Genomic DNA, 19,805 nt, shown 5'->3' with positions numbered 1-19,805 from the left:
GATTCCTCTATCAATTGTAGTTTCTATTTACCTTTAGTATCAGCGCAATTTGTGAGTAGAGAACTGGCAAAAATTGATAGAAATAAATCACCTGGTTTTGATAATATAAGGTTAAAAGATATATTGTTCTTGAAGGAAGACATGGTTTCATTTTTACAATCGCTTATAAATAAAATTATCAAATTCCAAAGTATACCTGACCTTATGAAAGTTTCTGTTGTTCGACCTATCCATAAAAATGGTGAATTCTCTAATTTTAAGAATTTTAGGCCAATTGCCATATTAGCAATTTTTGAAAAAAATTTCGAAAAATATATTTCCGGGAGGATTAATTTTATTCCTGCAAAGCATAATATCATCAATGATTTTCAATATGGTTTTATGAAAGGGTTAGGTACAAATAAATTGTTGTCAAATTTTTCTAATTATATATATGGTAACTTGAAGGATAATGTTCATAACCTTTGTCTTTTTATAGATTTTTCAAAAGCATTCGAAACTAAAGATCATAAAATTTTATTACAAAAGCTATCTAGTGTTGGTATAAGAGGACCTGTACTCAGGTTATTTGAAAGTTATCTGGAGAATAGAAAATTTGTTGTTAAAATTGGGAGCTATTCAAGGCAAGAGAGGACTTCAAATGTGGGAGTGCCTCAAGGATCAGTCCTGGGACCTTTGCTGTTTTTACTTTACACAAATGACTTACCTAGATATTTGATTCACTGTAAGATTTTTATGTTTGCAGATGATATTTTGTTGATTTCCTCTCATAAATCGTTAGATGTGGCCGATACCCGGTTACAACATGATACCAATACTCTAGCTAAATGGTCTCATAATAATTGTCTAAATATAAATGTTTCAAAACCAAGGTGCTACATATAACCTCATCCTACATGAAAAGAATTAGTTAACCCAAAATTAAGCACAATTGCTGTGAATGTTTCCAACTGCAGGAGCAAGATATTTTCATATGTACAAGAGATTGTCAGTTTATATCGAATTGTATAAATTATAAGTATTTAGGAGTAACAGTTGACAGTCATTTTCGTTGGGATATCCATATAAAAAATGTTTGTAATAGACTCAAACAGGTATTGGCCAAAATGTATTATATTAAAGATTTAATATCCAATAAAGTGAAGAGGATGATGTATATAGCCTTGGGAGAGTCTGTTATGAGATATGGATTGCAAGGTTGGGGATTTGCTAGCAATGTTTATCTTAGGAGAATATCTTCGGTACAGAGGAAGATTTTACGCTTAGTCAGCAATTCTCAAGGAGATATTTCATAAGAGAACCTTTTGAATAGATGCAAGGTTTTGAATATAAAAGGTATATTTTTGTTTACTTTGATTTTAGAAAATTACTTCTGCGAAAAATATTTAGTTATGGAAGTTAATCGATATGATTTGAGGAATGAGAGGTATGTTGTACCATTTACTTCGAATAATTTAGCCAAAAACACCTTAATCTACATTGTACCAAACACTTTCAATGATTTACCCGATAATTGTGCTGAGTTTGTTAATATGCGCCTGTTGAAAAGAAATTTAAAGATCTGGTTGAATAATTACACTTTAGATGTAACATAACGTAACTCATTATTAATGTATTGTATTGTTGAAATTCATTCTGTTCTATTTTCGGAATGTAAGTTCAGGTTGACTATATATTATAACACTTCAGATTTTTGAGAGCTGAGCCAACAATTAATTAATATCATGATAATTTCAACAGTCGAGTAAATTTTGTAAGTAAATTTAACAGTGTAATAAACTGATAAGTGAATTTAAATGTTATGTGAAATGTAAAGTTCACTGATATATGTATATTTATATTTGAATTTACATGTTTTGTATAATAGTACCTTGTCAAGCAGCCTCTCTGAGGTTCTCTCAAGGTAGCTTATTTATTCAATAAACGTTTTTTCTATTCTATTCTATTTTAAATTGTGCGTCGACGTATATAAAAGGTTTTTGGAAATTTTGCATTTCAAGGATAATATAAAAGAAAAAAGGAGCCTCCTTCATAGAGTAAAATTCAGACTATAAAAAAATTCATCATAAATCAGCTGTTGTGTGGATTATAAATTGCATGCCATGATGCATGCAATTCAATATCTCAATGTAACTTGATAAAAAATCAGCAGCTGTGTAGACTTTTAATTGCATGCCTCATTGAATGCAATTTTCATACACTATTAAATGAACTATTGATTGAGTGCAATAACGCATGCAATTAATAACTAAAAAAACATAGTATTCTCTCGAACTTTCTCTGCTTTGAACTCAGGCTGTCCTGTTACCAGTATTTCTTGAAGGAGATTAGCTTTTGATGTTAGCATTTTTGATACACCAACCCCAACAGCCATTAGACATTTGATATCACACCGATATCTCGCCGACACAATATACAGAAAGGATTTACTCTGATGGACAGTATAAGAGGAGGCTGTGGTTTATAACTGCACGAGGTCTACTGTTCACAGAACTACTAGTTCAAATGCTAATGAATTAATTATTATTATTAAACTGAAATCCAAATTAAATGCTGTAATTCACACCGAAGACTTTAGCTACTGCAAATATTGACAACAGGGTAAACAGATTGATGGAAATTCAAAAATTATTTGTCAGCCCAGGAATCGAACCCAGTACCTCCTAATTGCCGGTCAGGAATGCTTACCCTTACACCAAACTGACAATCTCTGGATAGCAGCGCTCATTTTGTACAAAGCCATAGCGGCCAGCCAGTCTACAGATCGAAATTACTGAGATATTGCAATTATTCAAATGCTAATGAATTAATTATCATTATTATTGATTGAAAATCCAAATTAAATATTAATAATAAATTATAAATTAAATTAAATCCCTGTTGTAGATATTTGCAGTAGCAGATGTCTTCGGGGTGAATTACAGCATTTAATTTGGATTTTTGTTTATTAATAATAAATTCATTAGCATTCGAATAATTGCAATATCTCAGTAATTTCCAGTTGAATATTGAAATATTATTGATCTAACTAAAGCATGATATTAGTGTCAAAGACCGAAATCTGCGTTCCAGTTCATTATCATGTGTGTGTGAGAGAGATAGATAGATAGATAGAGAGAGAGAGAGGGAGAGAGAGAGAGAGAGAGATAGAGAGAGAGAGAGAGATGGAGAGAGAGAGAGAGAGAGAGAGAGAGAGAGAGAGAGAGAGAGAGACCGAAGGAAAGGGTATGTGTGAGAGAGTGATGTGGTTGAGCGGGAGTGAGAGATTTCGATATATTATAATTATTATGCTATAATGGTGGGTGAGGAAAAATAGTGTGTCCCTTATGCGACACTCATCAGGTAAATATATACTCATAGGTATATATATAATTTATATATATAATATATATATATATAAGACTATATATAATATATATAAGACACTTAAAGTTTGTAATATAAATTAAGACAGGAGACACAAGACATAAGTGGATTGAAAACACTTAAAAACTTACATTAGAAACGGAAAGTTTTGAGAACTGAGTTCCCTTCCTCAACCGAGCAAGCAGTGCATGGTACAGTTTGAAATCAAACGGTCGTGACCACAGAGTACGCATGGAGAGTCAATTGTAGCAGCAGAGACCACAGATTACATGGTGCAGAAGGATGGAGAGAAAAAGGGTACAGATTCAGGGGACATTATGGGGTATTTAGGGGGCGGTTACAAACGGGATATTAAGATTTGAGTGGGTTATGAATAAGGAAAGGTGTAGCTTAGGAATGTTCAATAAAAATGAAAAATAAATTTCATTTAAGTTCAATTCTACAATTCCTTTCTCCAATTTTAGTCTGATTGTTTTTTGATTTCCAATTTTAAATCTCCTCTATTCTATCAATTCATAAGCTACACCTTTCGTTATTCATAACCCACTCAAATCTTAAATATCTCGTTTGTAACCGCCCCCTAAATACCCCATAATGTCCCCTGAATCTGTACCCTTTTTCTCTACATCCGTCTGCACCGTGTAATCTGTGATCTCTGCTGCTACAATTGACTCCCCATGCATACTCTGTGGTCACGACCATTTGATTTCAAACTGTAGGCTACCCACTCACTGCTCGGTTGAGGAAGGAAACTCAGTTTCCGAAAATTTCCGTTTTCAATGTAAGTTTCTGAGTGTTTTCAATATATTTTTGTTTTGTGTCTCCTGTTTGAATTTATATTACTATATAAATATATAGTCTTCTCTCTCACACAACCGAGTCTTCTCGGTTGAGGAAGGAGACACAGTCTCCGAAAATTTCCCCCATTTCTAATGTAAGTTTTTAAGTCTTTTCAATCTATTTATATCGTGTCTCCTGTTTTAATTTATATATATATATATATATATATATATATATATATATATATATAATATATATCACATACCAGAAGACACTTTAAAGTTGTAATATAAATTCAAATGTAATATATATATATATATATATTATATATATATATATAAGTTTTTATGTGTTTTTAATATATCCATGTCATGTTATAAAACACTTTAAAGTTTTATAATATAAATATAAACAGGATGCACATGACATGGATAGATTAAAAAACACTTAAAATCTTACATTTTAACGAAAATTTGAAATCTCCTGCTTGTAACCCATAATAGCCCACCAACTAATCCCATAATGCTCCTTCAATTAGTGCGCCTCCGTTCGTCTGTGCTCTATGGTCTACACAACATCTCTACCGCATCTCTGTGGTCACGACCGTTGGAATGTTCAAATCTGCACCACTTCACTTCCTGTTTGATTGACAAAGGGGGCCCAGCCACCGAAAATTTTCGTTAAAATGTAAGTTTTTAAGTGTTTTTAATCTATCCATGTCATGTGTATCCTATTCCTGTTTGTATTATAAAACTTTAAAGTGTTTCCTGTATATATATATATATATATATATATATATATATATATATATGTATATAATACCAGGAATATTTCTGGATCCTCCATCAACTTCCTAGATGTCAATGTAATCCTTTCCAACTCCAATACCTTATCCACCAATACTTTCACCAAATCCGCCCACACTCAACAGTTCCTACACTTTGAGAGTTGCCATCTCAGAAATGAGACTCATGTCAGTTGATAGGGCTTATGAATTCATGGTATAAATCTGAAGAAAATCATTAGATCTGTTATCGAGAAAACCGTTAAAAAAATGTTTTTTTTTTTAGTCATCATCCGCCATTTTTCTCAACAATATTACGGTGCTCCTGCAATTTCCCCAGAAATGAGACTCATATTAGTTGATAGGGCTTATGAATAGCTATCCATGGTATAAATTTGAAGAAAATCGAGAAAAACGTGGAAAACATGGTTTTTTTGTAATTATCTGCCATTTTTTCCACCATCTTGGATTGAATTTTATTGAGTTTCTTATTGTCAGATCCTCATGGTATATGGACCTTAAGTTTAAAATTTCGAGTAAATCGGTTAATTGGGAATGGAGTTATCGTGTTCACAGACATACACACACACACACACACACACATACAGACAAACACCCAAAAATCATGTTTTTGGACTCAGGGGACCTTGAAACGTATAGAGAACTTGAAATTACGGTACCCTAATTTTTTTGGAATGCAATACTTTCCTTACCTATGGTAATAGGGCAAGGAGAGTAAAAATCTGGTGTGGTACACTCACACAACTTTCCTTGCTCATTGATCTATAAGCCTCATTCTTAGACGAGGATAATTTAGGGGAATAACATAATGCCGATTGGCGGCTAAATAATTAAAACTACGATTATACTATTGTTATTGTGTTCAGAGAACATTTTCCTTTGTTTGAATTATGAAATTTGAGGATTTTTTAAAAGTTGTCAAAACAGCTGTTCTACAAATAAAAAATCGACATGTGTTCTTTTGAATAAACTGCTCTACCTACCAACCTAGCGCACGAGAAGGAGGTTACAAAGTAAATTTCTCAAGGATGGGGTGGACCCCCTATAAGTTTCTCAGGGAGGAGATTCATGCCAGTTGATAGAGCTGATATATAACTATACAGGGTATGAATTTGAAAAAAATCGGTCAAGTCATTTTTGAGAAAATCGTGATAGAAATCTAACAAAATTCATTCCTCTCAGGAATATTACCGAGCTCCTGCAATTTTCCCAGAAATGAGACTCATGTCAGTTGATAGGGCTCATAAATAGCTAGGGTATAAATTTGAAGAAAATCGTTAGAGCCGTATTCGAGAAAACCGTGGAAAACATGGTTTTTAGCCATTATCCGCCATTTTAAATTGAATTTTATTGAATTTGAGTCCCACACAAAAAATTGGAGCTCCTGCAGTTTTCCCAGAAATGAGACTCATGTCCGTTGATAGGGCTTATAGATAGCTACCCATGGTATAAATTTGAAGAAAATCGTTGGAGCCATTTTCGAGATAACCGAGAAAAACATGGATTTTTAGTAATTATCCGCCAAGTTTAAAATTTCAAGTCAATCGGTTAATTAGGAGTGGAGTTATCGTGTTCACAGACACACACACACCCACACACACAAACACAGACCAACACACAAAAATAATGTTTTTGGACTCAGGGGACCTTGAAACGTATAGAAAACATGAAATTAGGTTACCTTAATTTTTTCGGAAAGCAATACTTTATCCTAATACCTATGGTATTGGGGCAAGGAAAGTAAAAAGGAAGAATTTTTTCATTCAATAGCTAGAATTCAACACCAATGCACGCGTTATTAGTTTTTATGAAACAGGATACCGGCATCCTCCATCTCTCTCTCTAAAGCATTGAATTGGCCTTGTAGAGAACATTTTTTTAATGATATAAAATATGCAGTAGTATGCCAAGCCCAACAATAGAAATGAATTATAGATTGATAAATACTAACATAGTGTTTAAAATAGATACATAGTGCTAAACAGGAAACAGCTTTTTCTGATTGAGAACCTATCTTAGCTCAATACATGGAACAAAAAAGTGAATTACAAAAAAGTGGATTAATCTTAATGGAAAGATAGCCAAAACTGTATCACATAGATGCAGAAAATAATCATAGACATCTCAGATGATATATCAAACAACTAGATTTTAAACATGATAAGCGAATGGCAAGGGTTTGAAAAAGACAAAAATAATATGTAGAATCCAGCTACTAACTGTTGGAAAATCAAATGCAAACCTAACAGTAAAAATCAAAACAGAAGTGAAATTAGGGAATAGAGGGTATTAATGTGCACATTTTTGTCTTATTACCACTGGAAGGAAATCAATCAAAAGGATTCTATTGTCATCAAACAAAAAAGACAATATTGAGAAAGGCACATGAATCAGCCAAAAAACAAGTCGTATGATAAAAGTTTATCCAATAACCTTGGTCATTTTTTTCGAAATGCACAATTTTATACGATTTTTACCTCTCAAGAATTGCACATTTTTTATTGCAGATTCGAAGCCCTATAGATAATAATGATGGTAGATTCAGGCCTAGATGTATAAAATATCGAATATTGGAATTAAAAAAGATTAATAAAATATAAAAGTAAAAAACAAAACATTTAATTCAACATCAATAAATTTGCCTTCTACCAAAATTTTTGCAAGACAACTTATCTTAGTGAATTATAAATTTCGAAAATATAGGTATTGGTAGCAAACTGCTACGGATATTTGAAAACTATCTTATAGATGAAACATTTCATGTGAGTTCAAGTATGTTACTAGTAGTTACGGACAGGCATATCAATTATTGGTATAAGAAATTAGGTAGCTCATATTCTCGTCTGATGTTAGCTTATTCAAAATATATTTGGACAATTTTGCCAGTCTGAATTTGGAAAGAAAATTTCAGTAATGTCAACACACTTATAAGATTTACAAACTTTAGAAAAACACTTTGCAACAAAGACTTCATTTAGTAGTCAACTAGTCCAATAATCTATTCAAAATAGATAGACAATAGAAAAAATTACATTATAAATTTTTCCTTTTAGCAAATTAGATTGAAGTCAATATAATATTTCTGACTAGGTAAAATACACAAGTACAAATCAATAATTTAGTGTGCTATGCCATGAGCCCAAAACTACTCAAAACCTCGATTTGGAATACACAGTCTAGAGGTTATGTAAAAATTATAACTTAATTCACACACTATTTTGAGTCCAAAAAAATATATCTACTACCATTTTGAATTTATCAGATTAATTAATTTCAAAATAAAAATCTTCCTTCACAATCGCCAAAAGTATTAAAAATTTCACTTAAATCCACAATTAATTATACTCATGTAAACATCAAAGCATCTCTTATACACTATGAACAGAGATATTGTGGAATTTCTCCATATTAAGGTGGAATAAAAACGATATTGTCAGTTTCACATAATTTATTTGAGCCAAACGTAAGTTTCAAGGCATTATCTTCAGTGAGTGGTCTTTTAGATAGAGACCATCTTAGATCTTTCTTTGAGAAAGATGATGGATGCCCCACTGAAGATGATGCCCTAGTGCATTGAAACTTTAAGTTTGGCTCAAATAAATTATGTGGAACTGACAATATTGTTATTGTTCCACCTTTATTTTTAGAACGTTGACACCAATGAAAATAAATTTTAATAAACCCCATTAATTCCAATTTATTAAATAATTTTTTTTAGATAGAGATTAGATACATCTTATAAAAGATTTTATCAAGAATGATTATTATTATTATTCATAATTCTAATATTATAAATAATAATAATAATTAATAGTATTCTTCTATTGAAAAGCGAAGCAACAAGCTTCAGATTCACATTCAGAATCATGACTGAAATATTACCATAATTATATTGTATGTTGTAAACTATGACTATAAAAAAATAAAACTGACAAGATTATTGACAAGCTTTTGACTGATGAAAACTCCGTTTTGATTTTGAATGTTTAGAATTAATATAAATATATGTATATTTCGGTGGAATAAAATTATTGTGAATTTTAAACAAGACAATAACTATGGAAAAGAGAATAACCCAAATATAATTGCACTTGAATTTAAATATGTAATTCATTTCAATTTGTAGGCTCAAAGTGAAGAAAGATTATTTTCATGTAGAAATGTGGAAATCCACAATAGTCCAATAGTTCTATAATAAAATATAGTCCCACGGTCTAAGTAAATTCCTACAACATTATTCGACAGGAGAGTGGGGGTTAACATGGGGGGTTATGACACACACCCAACGGTCTGTATCCTCAGTACACTCATTGTCAGATTTGCTGAGCTCCTTGGTCAATAACAAAATATTAGAGTCCTGTGAGCTACAATACAAACTGTCACTCGAGTCGCTGAAGTACACACCCAACGGTTTGTTCTTCACAACGAGGTAACTTCACGCACCTCTGTGCTCCTCTCCTCTGAATAAATGCTCTCATTGAAAATAACTTGATTCAATCTATTTGAAGCCTGCAAAAAATATGTTTGATGTTATTTTATGCTATACTAGGATTTTTTTCAAACTATTCTTTTCTTAGAAAATCGTCATTGTTTATTATAGACAAGTGCTGAAATACTGCAGTGTCGAAGTATTATTTCTGGAGTGTGATACCCACATGAGCCCTTGGCTTGTGTGTTGGTAATGGAAGGGGTGATTATAAATGAAAGATGACCACTACATTCTAGCAGAAACAAGAAATATAAATATATAAAAATATTATCTAGGCAGTAGGTTTTAGGCAGTAGGAACCGACAGTTTATCGTTGAAAGAGGAAGTGGCCGGAAGTTGTTGAAATTGAGAATTCTTCTGGAAAGAAAATCAGTATATAGTCAATAAATAGTACTTTAATAGTAGTTTTTTGTTAATAAATAGTACTAATAGAAGACTCTCTTCACTCTTGAGCTATGAACGATTGTTCTAATCTATTAGAAACAATAATATTCTGTTTGCACGACTCTAGTGCCCGGCTCAAGCATGGAGATTGCCTGCTCAAAAAGTGAATATAACTCCTAAGCTACGATTCCATCATAGTAAAAAGATTCAAAATATTGCTGCGGACATTCAAGTACAAAATTCGATCCATTTGAAGATTCCAAAAATCAAAAATTAGAACAGAAAAAAAGGTTAAATTTGGTCGTGACTAATCTAGAAACAGTAGTCAGTGTCTTAAGAGTAGGTGGAAGGACATGGTGGAATATGACAGACAAACAAAATAGCATTAGGTTGTGCTGCATGAAAAATACCACCTCTTGGGTGGATATTCTTATCAGTGAGTATAGAATTTATATTACCTATATTACTCGCTGATTCTTATCTCATTCAAGCTGAAGCATCCATGCAAAAATCAAAAAAAATTATTTTATTATTAATATTTATTTTAATATTTATAGTCTAAAAATTATAGTCTAAATATTAATATTTTAATATTTATTTTAATATTTATTTTCAATGAATGACAATTGAAAAGTGTTGACCATCTATTAACTCGTCTATGAAGATGCCTCTGCAATGTTGACATTCAGAAAAATATAGGCCTATAATAATTTAACAAGTTAGCCAATCTCAACTTGAGGTTTGAATTCGACTGAGTGTGTTAACACAATAGGTACATTTATCTGATTTGTTTTTACTTTTTGCAAATATTCTATATCAATAGTAATGTTGATAAAAGAATGTATTATTATCGGATTCTGACCTATCCTGGAAGTTTCAAGTCTGGCTAGTCGGGAAGGTGTCGAAAATTGCTTTTACTAAATACCTCTGTTACAGACAGACAGACAAGAACGAAAGTGAGTTCATAAAAATGTTGTAAGCAACAAAAGTTTACAAACATAAATAATTTTGATAAACAATTTGACTCACATCATCATCATCATCATCATCATCGAAAATGAAATTTGCAAAACTACAGCTTCTTTCATCTGCTCTTCAATTATAGGAGTAGACATTGCAGACAATGGAATTGCAGAATCTGTAACACACAAAAGACAGCATAAATCATTTATAGAATTCTTATTTTATTCACTCTTGATCTCCAATAGGCTAATGTAAATATATATAAGTACAAATATTGACTTCACTGTGCCTGAAATGACAAGGTACAATGCACATACTGCACGGCAGAATGAATGGAGCACTTTTCAGTACCTGAATTTTCCTATATGGTATAGGATCTTCTAGAGCCCTATGTTTTGCCTCAGCCTCTCCTTTGCCACAGCCACAAAGCGACATTGCTCCTTTTATGGAAAGTGATTGGCCATTCTTCAATCTTGCATCATCAACAGCTTTGCTGAAGCATGAGCGGTTGGAAATTAAAAAGGTTGAGTTTTCTCATGTGTATGATGAAAATAGCTCTCCACACTCCTGATCTTCATTTTTGGGCTGAAAACCTCAAATTTCAATGCATACATATAAATGTAAACATATTCAATACTTCAAGATAATAATTTATTTCTTACAGTTCTATATAGTTACCATCCTGTTTGTCCAAAATTCAAATTTTGGCATAATTTTTTCTGTATTTCATATAGTTTAACTTATTACAAAATGACTTGAGCCCTTGTGAGGAACACTCTCATTGAAAAATATGGGAAATTGTAACTTTTCACCTACCTTTAAGTAATGATGGTGACCAATTAGGGCCTTTGTCACTGTCATCAATTGTCACTTCAGATTCCTGAAAAAGATAGAAAATTTGAAATTGAAATTTGTAATTTATTGCGTGAGGAAATAATTTTAAGAAGGTATAAATAGATTGCACAATAGTATAATAACCGTATAACTACAGTATAACCCTCCTATATGTGTGATGAAGGCCATAATGAATTATTTATATAATTAATAGTCAATTAATAAAAAATTGGAAGGTGCCGTATAGTACCTATTAATTTATGTAATATCGATGGTAATATTATCAACAATTATTATATATTGATCAAATTACAAAATTCCATCAATAATAATTGCAATTTTCTCTTGAAGTACCGTATCAACCAAGGTACCTAGAATGTATTCTAGGTACATTGGTATCAACAATTATTCATGAAATTATTCAATTTATATGAGAGTTGATGGATTGATAGCCATATGTGGAGATAATAAAACTTTCTTACTAGACTGATTGAACGCTCTGCAAATTCATGATAAATTATTGATAACTCAATTCACTTTTAAATCGTCAATATGACTTCTACCTAATCATTACAATTCTCCATCATGTAATCAAGTATTTCATTAAAATCTTACTTGATAAAAACTTGGCGAACAATCTGCATTGTGTCTGCATGACTACATTCAACAATAGTATGAATTTAAAAAAAAATAAGAAGAGATAAATACGAAAAAGGTTGTCGATTTGTTTGCACAATGAACTTTTATTTCATGGAATGGTCATAGTAGTTTATTAGTCTTGATTAAAAATGTTCAAATGTGTGGTTGCAACTTACATTGCAGTATCACATTTCGTTAATATCTTATAAATTATTATTGTAAGAATATACACTAAAAAAATAATTTTTTTCCATTTGTAATAAGTGAATTTATCTCAATACACTCACCTCATCACTGATGTACGTAGATTTCACTCCCGTGCAATTTCTATTATTTGAGATGTAGACAAGAAATTGGCTCCTGCCATGAAATATGGCATCACAGTTCAAGCATTGAAACATGCTGGTGATGTTCCTCTTGCTTTATAATTATAATTAAGATTTATAATAAAAATGTAGGCTACCTATAACGTATTATAAAGCTAGAACGTAAGAGAGAAAGAACGAAAGTAAAAAAGAAAGATCAAAACTAAAACTATTCAAAGGGAAAACAAAGGAAAAGCTCCCTGCACTAACATACAGTTCCAGTACTAACTGCTAACTAGCCAACTAAAAGTATTGGAACCCGCCAGCTTATCACTGCCAGTCTAAAAGGAATTTGTTAAGTAAATAATAGACTCCAGGCGCCGTGATTAGGGTTGCCACCCGTACTATATAATAAAGTATTGTACTTTATTTCGAGGTCTTGTAATTCATACTTTGTAAGCAAGATAAAGTACGCAAAAATACTTTATTTTGCTCAATAAAGTACTATATAATGAAGTACGAGGAAATCAAAACATTTTAGGTTAGTAGAGTGGAGTAGACTGTCATATTTAAACTAAATATTGGCTACATTTTTTCAGTGTATGTGATGCTGATGAGTTCAAGAATTTGTATAAAGTGGTTTCATATTTACTCTCTATCCCTGCCACTTCAGCATTTGTGGAAAGGGTTTTTTCGGTGATGAATAATAAGTGGAGAGATGAGAGGAGCAAAGTATCTTTGAATCTCATAAGAAATAATGAACTAATGATTTATTTCAATTTGAATGTTGATTGCAAAGATGCTTTGCAGCTCTTCACCAGTAACAATATTTATTGATGATGACCAAAAGCAATAAGAAATATATTTTCAAGAATAACTAATTGATTTTTTATTAAATTTAAAATTCAATATTAAACTCATTTTGTATTCCATTATATTCATGTATTGTATTTTGGATATCCATTCAAAATTTATTTATTTGCATGGGCTACTTATAAAAGTTATTAAACATATAAAGCACCCTTTATTTATTTTTTCCAGGAGCACATTCAAGCTCTAAAATAAAAAAATACTCCTTAATAATCAGTTTTGTGGAGCACTTTATAGAAGAAAACCATAAATATATTGATATGAATGCTAATATGAAGATTTTAAACGTTGGAGGCAAAAGCAGTAAATTAAATTAATGTGAAAGAAGATTACATAGCTACACTAAAGCAAAATTGAATAGTAATAAACAAATTATTGTAAAAGAAGATACTTGATACTTGTAGAAAGCCCACTAGTAGCGCGACAACGCCGTGGTCGTCATTGGTTGCGTGGTCGTCATTGGTTGGCCGTGCGGAACACACTGTCATCATAGAATTCCTGCAGGCTATAGTATGGCTTTTGTTGTAGGTGTCTCTTCAGTAGGTCCTTGAAGGCGCCTATGCTTTCAATATTTTTATTTATTCTGGGAGATGGTTGTATGAAATATATTGTGTAAATCCTGCTGCATAAGTATCTGGGCCCCTTTTGCGCCAGTCCTGTTCTCACTGCCAGTATATGGGTGTCATTATGTCGTCTTGTGTTGTATCCATGTATATGTTGGTTCCGTTGGAAATAGTCCGGTCTTCTTTTAACCATCAGAGCTGACTCAAAGATAAGGAGAGCTGGGAGTGTTAGTATTCCAGTCTCAATAAACAAAGGTTTGCAATGTACCAGGTAGTTTTCATTGCATATAATTCTAACAATCCTCTTCTGCAGGAGAAGCACTCGTATTGCGCTATGGCTGCTCCCCCAGAATGTTATGCCATAATTAATTATGCTCTGGAAGCAGCCATAGTACACCTTCATTAGTATTACGGTGTCGAGTAAGCTTCGCAATCGGCTCATCATGTAACAAACTGCAGTAAGTTTTTTTTTTAAATAAGGTCAATGTGAGTCTGCCACTTCAAGTTGTTGCTGATAGTAACTCCTAGATATTTTATATTTTCATCGACCTTTACACTAGATCCCTCAAGCCTGAGAAGAGGTGTTGATTCATCCTTATTTCGGTTATAGAACTGCAGGGCTCTAGTTGTTGCTGATAGTAACTCCTAGATATTTTATATTTTCATCGACCTTTACACTAGATCCCTCAAGCCTGAGAAGAGGTGTTGATTCATCCTTATTTCGGTTATAGAACTGCAGGGCTCTAGTTTTCACTTTGTTTAGAATTAGACTATTAGCATGGCACCAATCACTCACACCTTTTAATCCTTCCTGAGCTCTGATATGGAGGCTTTTCATATTGTCTTCCTGTATTAGGTGACTGATGTCATCTGCGAACAGCCACACTTTTCCCGTTGATATATCATCAGGCATGTCGTTTATGTAAAGTAAGAACAATACCGGGCCCAGATTTGAACCTTGAGGGACTCCAGTTTGTATTGGCGGTGAAACGGATGATTTATAGCATTTAGTCATTCCATCTTGTACTGAGTGTCTTATGCAGACTGACAATTTATGCAGGAATATGTTATGAGGAGAAGATCAAAGGCTTTCGTCATATCATAAAATATACAAATTTGTTCTCCAATTTCATCAAGATTCTAATATATTTTAGTTATCAGATCAAAGATGGCGTCGGTTGTGCTCCTGTTTTTTCTAAAGCCGTATTGGTATTCATTGAACAGTTTTCTTCTTTCTAGGTAGGGTATGAGTCTCCTAAGAAAAGCAATTTCGTATATTTTAGAAAAAACACTTTGAACTGCAATGGGTCGATAATTAACTACTTAGTCTTTCTCATTTTTCTTATGGACAGGTATTACTTTAGATATTTTAATTGGATCAGGGAACTGGCCTTGGTCAAAAGATTTGTTTTTCAATTGTTGATAGGTGTCCGGCTATTGAGTCTACACATACCTGCATCAAACTACAAAGAATATCATCCACACCAGAGCTACACTTGGCACTTATTTGATTGATGATATATATCCCTGATCTCTTTTGTGGTAGTTGGCCAGAGCTGGAAGTCACTATCTGATATTTCATGGGCTGTATCAATGTTTGGCTCAATTGTGGTGCCTGTTAACTTCCAAATTTCGGATATGAAATAGTTATTGAAAATATTTGCGACCAAACCAGGATCGGTTATAACCTTCTCATCTTGTTTCAAGCATATATTGTAGTAAAGTAAAATACTATTTATTTTTTTATTGTAGTGGATTGTTACATCATCATTTGTTAAGCTTTTCACAACATTCCATGAAGCCTTACTTACATTTTTTGATTTCTCTATTTTGTTTTTGTAGAATTTTCTCTTGGTTGTTTTACACAGGTAGGAGTATTGCTTCTTAGCTTCTTTGTACTCATTTTCTAGATGTTGTCCTCCGTACTTGTGTGTAAGCCAGTATAATTCTTTCAACTCATCTCTTGCTTCAACAATTTCACTCTTCATCCATCCAACATTAAGTGAGTCCTTCCTTTCTCTGTTAATCATCTTAGGGAAGCAGACTTCAAATATACGTAGAAAATTGTTGTAGCAGAGCTTAAAGCTTTCGCTTGCATCGTAGATATGGCAAGAATTCCAATCCTGGTTTGAGACCAATGATTTAAACAGGTCTTGATACGGTTTGGTAAAACTTCTTTTTTCGGCTCTTCTGTTCAAGATACTAAGAGACTTTAAATTTAAGTTGAGTATTATAATATTGTGGTCAGAGAGGAGTGGAGGCAGTACTTCTGTTCTGTGGTGTTGATTAGGTATATCAGTTATAAAATAGTCAAGTTGGCTGTGACGGTATGTTCTGTGGTTCACTCTAGTGTGCTGCTCGGAGGTCACATGCAGGTTATAAGATCAAATTAAGTCATAGAGAATATCTTTTTCACAGCTATCTACAAGGTTGTCAATATTGAGGTCGCCACATAAGACAATTTGGTGATTAAAGTATGAGTTTCTGACCATGCATAAAGTATTTTCAAAAATTTCCATGAATTGTAGGAAATTAGTTCGATAGGGTGGTCTGTATATAAGTTATTTATTAGTATAAAACTGTGCTTACCGTTTTTTACAATTACACCACAACATTCAAATATTTCCTCGACACAAACTTCTTTCAATTTGGTTACTTGAATTAATTTACTAGAGTTATGTATTGAATGTAAAATAGTAACTCCACCTCCGGTTTTGTTTTCTCTATGAAAATTAGCAGCAATAGTATAATTCTGAATTTTTACGGATTTGTATTTCAATTCATTGAGCCAAGTCTCAGCTAAACAAACAATGGCACATCCACTGTCATACAAAACAGATTCCAGCAATTCAATTTTACCCGTCAATGATCTTATATTTACAGACATGATTCTCATATTTTCACTATTGTTGTTGTATTGTGTTTTTTATTAAATGTTATTGCTTTTTCCTATTTCATGGTCATATCCGATTTGCGCAGGAAGTGATGGTTGCTATGAGATGCAATCAGTGAGGACTCCAAAATTCTTCTCCCTTTCAGTTCGTATTATTCTATAAATGCCGGCCTTCAATATGTTAGCTCCCTCTTTATTGAGATGCACACCGTCCCAGTCAAGGTGTTGCCTTTTCAGTTCAGTTCATAAGTGTAGTCCAAGAAGTTAATTTTCAACTGATCCGCCATGAAATGAAGCGCCATGTCCTCAATAAACCTCAATAAACCTCATGTTGCAGTCCTCTCTGACTGGTATAGAGCAGACATACCACTCGGTGCCCGGAAATTTCCTCTGGTTTGCTTCAATGGTGAGCCACAATGGTATCATGACATGGTTTGGTGTTCGCGCAGTCCTCGTATTATTTGTTCCGATATTCATAATTACTTTGTCTGGAAGGACAGTCTGTGTTTTGAGGTCTACTCACGTCCTGTATTCTACCGCCAGGGATTATCTCGATTGCAGTCTTACATTCCTCATCCTTGCTCAGTGCCAGATTCACGTTCCTCAACAAAGAGTCTCCAATAATAAGTACACTGCTGCTCTCATCTGTGTGTGGTTTTGGTGCGCCTCCAACAGCGTCTGTGGTTGATTGTTGGATCTGGGCTGGTGGATTGGCTTCATCACCTATACGGGCGCTCTCCTTGGCTATAGGTGCACCACGCTCAGACTCACCGACGAGGACCGATGCAGCATTTTCGGCCTTTCTTCTAATAGGGCAGCAAGGCTCCGGGTGGATACCCTCTGAAAATTCTCGAATTATACTCTCCATACTATATATTACCTCAGTTTTCCTTGCCACTATCTCCGATAATCTGTCATTATTCACTTTTAACATTTTAATTTCGTTTTTCAGGTCTTCTATGTCCTCATGTAAAAATTTGATAATAGTATCATAGTTATTTATTTTGTTTCTGGCAGCAACATTACTGTGCGTTACGCTATTTGTGTCAGATTTTGATAAATCATTGTCAGTTTTGTTAAATAATGTAGAGATATGAGTGGCTTCACTATTTATGTGGGACCTACATTCCTCGCACATCCATATCAGGTCTGTGCCTGTTCCATCTCTCATTGCATCATAATGATTGTCAGAAATATTTACGCATTTTATGTGATACCACTTACTATCATTGCAATCACAAGTCACTGCGCGATCATTATCCTTAACTATTTGCTGGCAAACATTGCACAAACACGCGTTCTTTTTTTCCTGATATACGAGCCTTTGAAGTTTGTTTTTTCCCATTATAATAATCAAGAAGTGTAGCAAGTACTCAAGGTTCTGTTTATGCTGTCCTGATACAATAAATTACATAAAAGCTCTGCACAATCAGTTTATAAAAGTAGGGATGTATCACAGTCAGAATATCACAGCAATTAAAATCACAATTGTCGCTTCAATAATTCTAAGATGCAGATTAGAATTACTCATGAGAATCCTATTTAGCTTATCGCCATGTCAGTGTACATAAAAAATGAGGACAGTTCAGAATTTGAGATTTGATCGTTCATGAAAAACAAGATACTGTAGCAAGCTATTTTTAGGAGAATAGTTCAAATTTCTCACAATAACAGTATAGAGTTCAAAGTAGCACAGAATTATTATAATTCAAGTGGTTTATATCTTATTACGACAAGCTACGGTATGGTCTTTGCAATATATTTCCTGCCAATAGGTAGAAGGTTAAGTCTTAATGTGGCGATAAAGAAACTGGCTAACTCACAAAGTTTATAACGATTGGAATCACTTTTATATAAAATAAAAGTCGATAATATATGCAAGTTCAATAATATTTATGAAAATTAAATAGTACGGTATGCATGCAGGAACAATCTCACCAAATTCCAACGTTGTTTTGAGGTTACTCCAGTTCAATGTAATTTACTAATTCCAAGTGTTTTTTCCCCTTGGAATTTATTTTTAAAAAATATTAATACAATGTATTGTGTCGCAAAAGTAATTATAAACTAATTTTAATCACTGTTTTTTAATAAATACACAAATATGAAGCAGAGCTCGTAATCTAAGTTGTAGCCAACGTTGGCGCATGCGCCTGTGAAGATTTGATAACTACACTACAGCAAAATTGAATAGTAATAAACTAATAAATATCATTCAATCCGATTTAGATAATCCCATTTTTGATAAAATTATGCAAACCAAGAAATAGAACATAATATGGAGAATAGTTTTATCTGTACATAAAATAGTATTCAATACATTTTTATTTATTTTTCATTTGAACTTGAAAATGGCTAAAATAAGGTGATTCCGGTCGTTCTTTTAAAATATTTTAAAAATTCTTATATTAATAAAGGGTGCTTTATGTTTTTAATAAATCATTGAGAATTGTATTTTGAGAAGTACACATATCTTTGGCCAGAGGAGTGCTGATTTTTTGCTTTAAATTTCTTAATCTTGTGTACCTCGAATTATTTTGCAACAGCCTAGAGTTGATTAAATTGTAGAAGAGTAACATTATGCATTTTTTCAAGGCGTATAACTTACATTTTGAATTTAGAAGACCAACTCTAAAACTTTTTGGATTTAATAAAATATATGATTTTTCATGATACTATATTGAATAATTCTTCTGTATGAGCGTGTGCTTTGTAACAAATGGAATTAATTCTTCTTTTTAATGATTTATGATTATTTTCGTCATAACAGTAGGCCTATGTAATCAATAACTTTCCAAGCTATCATGTTCTTATTTGGATAAATCGAATTATTCTATCATTAGTCATTATTAATAGAATAATTATAATGGATTCTCCATTCAATTTATTAGAATAAATGGAATGCCTTCATCTT

General features: G+C 32.7%; 2 protein-coding genes across 5 annotated transcripts in view; both read right to left on the bottom strand.

Moving 5' to 3' along the window:
* LOC111056735 (protein son of sevenless) overlaps positions 1-19,805 on the bottom strand; it is a 482,488-nt gene that overhangs the window by 361,443 nt on the left and 101,240 nt on the right. The window lies entirely within an intron of this gene.
* On the bottom strand, positions 8,801-13,413 carry LOC120355047. 2 transcript variants are annotated; one of them, XM_039443325.1, is made up of 4 exons: positions 12,548-13,413; positions 11,604-11,667; positions 10,854-10,962; positions 8,801-9,460 (listed from the first exon to the last, which is right to left on the bottom strand). In XM_039443325.1, exons 1-4 carry the CDS (start codon positions 12,659-12,661, stop codon positions 9,445-9,447), a joined length of 303 nt encoding a protein of 100 aa, XP_039299259.1. In that variant the 5' UTR covers positions 12,662-13,413; the 3' UTR covers positions 8,801-9,444. The 2 variants fall into 2 exon arrangements, with proteins under 2 accessions (XP_039299259.1, XP_039299258.1); XM_039443324.1 differs by having other exon boundaries at positions 8,802-9,797.

This window comes from Nilaparvata lugens, chromosome X (assembly GCF_014356525.2).
Source record: "Nilaparvata lugens isolate BPH chromosome X, ASM1435652v1, whole genome shotgun sequence".
NCBI classification, from domain to species: Eukaryota; Metazoa; Arthropoda; class Insecta; order Hemiptera; family Delphacidae; genus Nilaparvata; species Nilaparvata lugens.
This window is presented reverse-complemented; position numbering and strand designations above follow the sequence as displayed.

Excerpts from the sequence above, each read along its gene's own strand:
- LOC120355047 (XM_039443324.1), bottom strand. The coding sequence starts at position 12,661 with ATGTTTCAATGCTTGAACTGTGATGCCATATTTCATGGCAGGAGCCAA. Across the intron at positions 11,668-12,547 it reads CTACGTACATCAGTGATGAG|GAATCTGAAGTGACAATTGA; the intron begins GTGAGTGTATTG and ends TATCTTTTTCAG. Across the intron at positions 10,963-11,603 it reads GTCACCATCATTACTTAAAG|ATTCTGCAATTCCATTGTCT; the intron begins GTAGGTGAAAAG and ends TGTGTGTTACAG.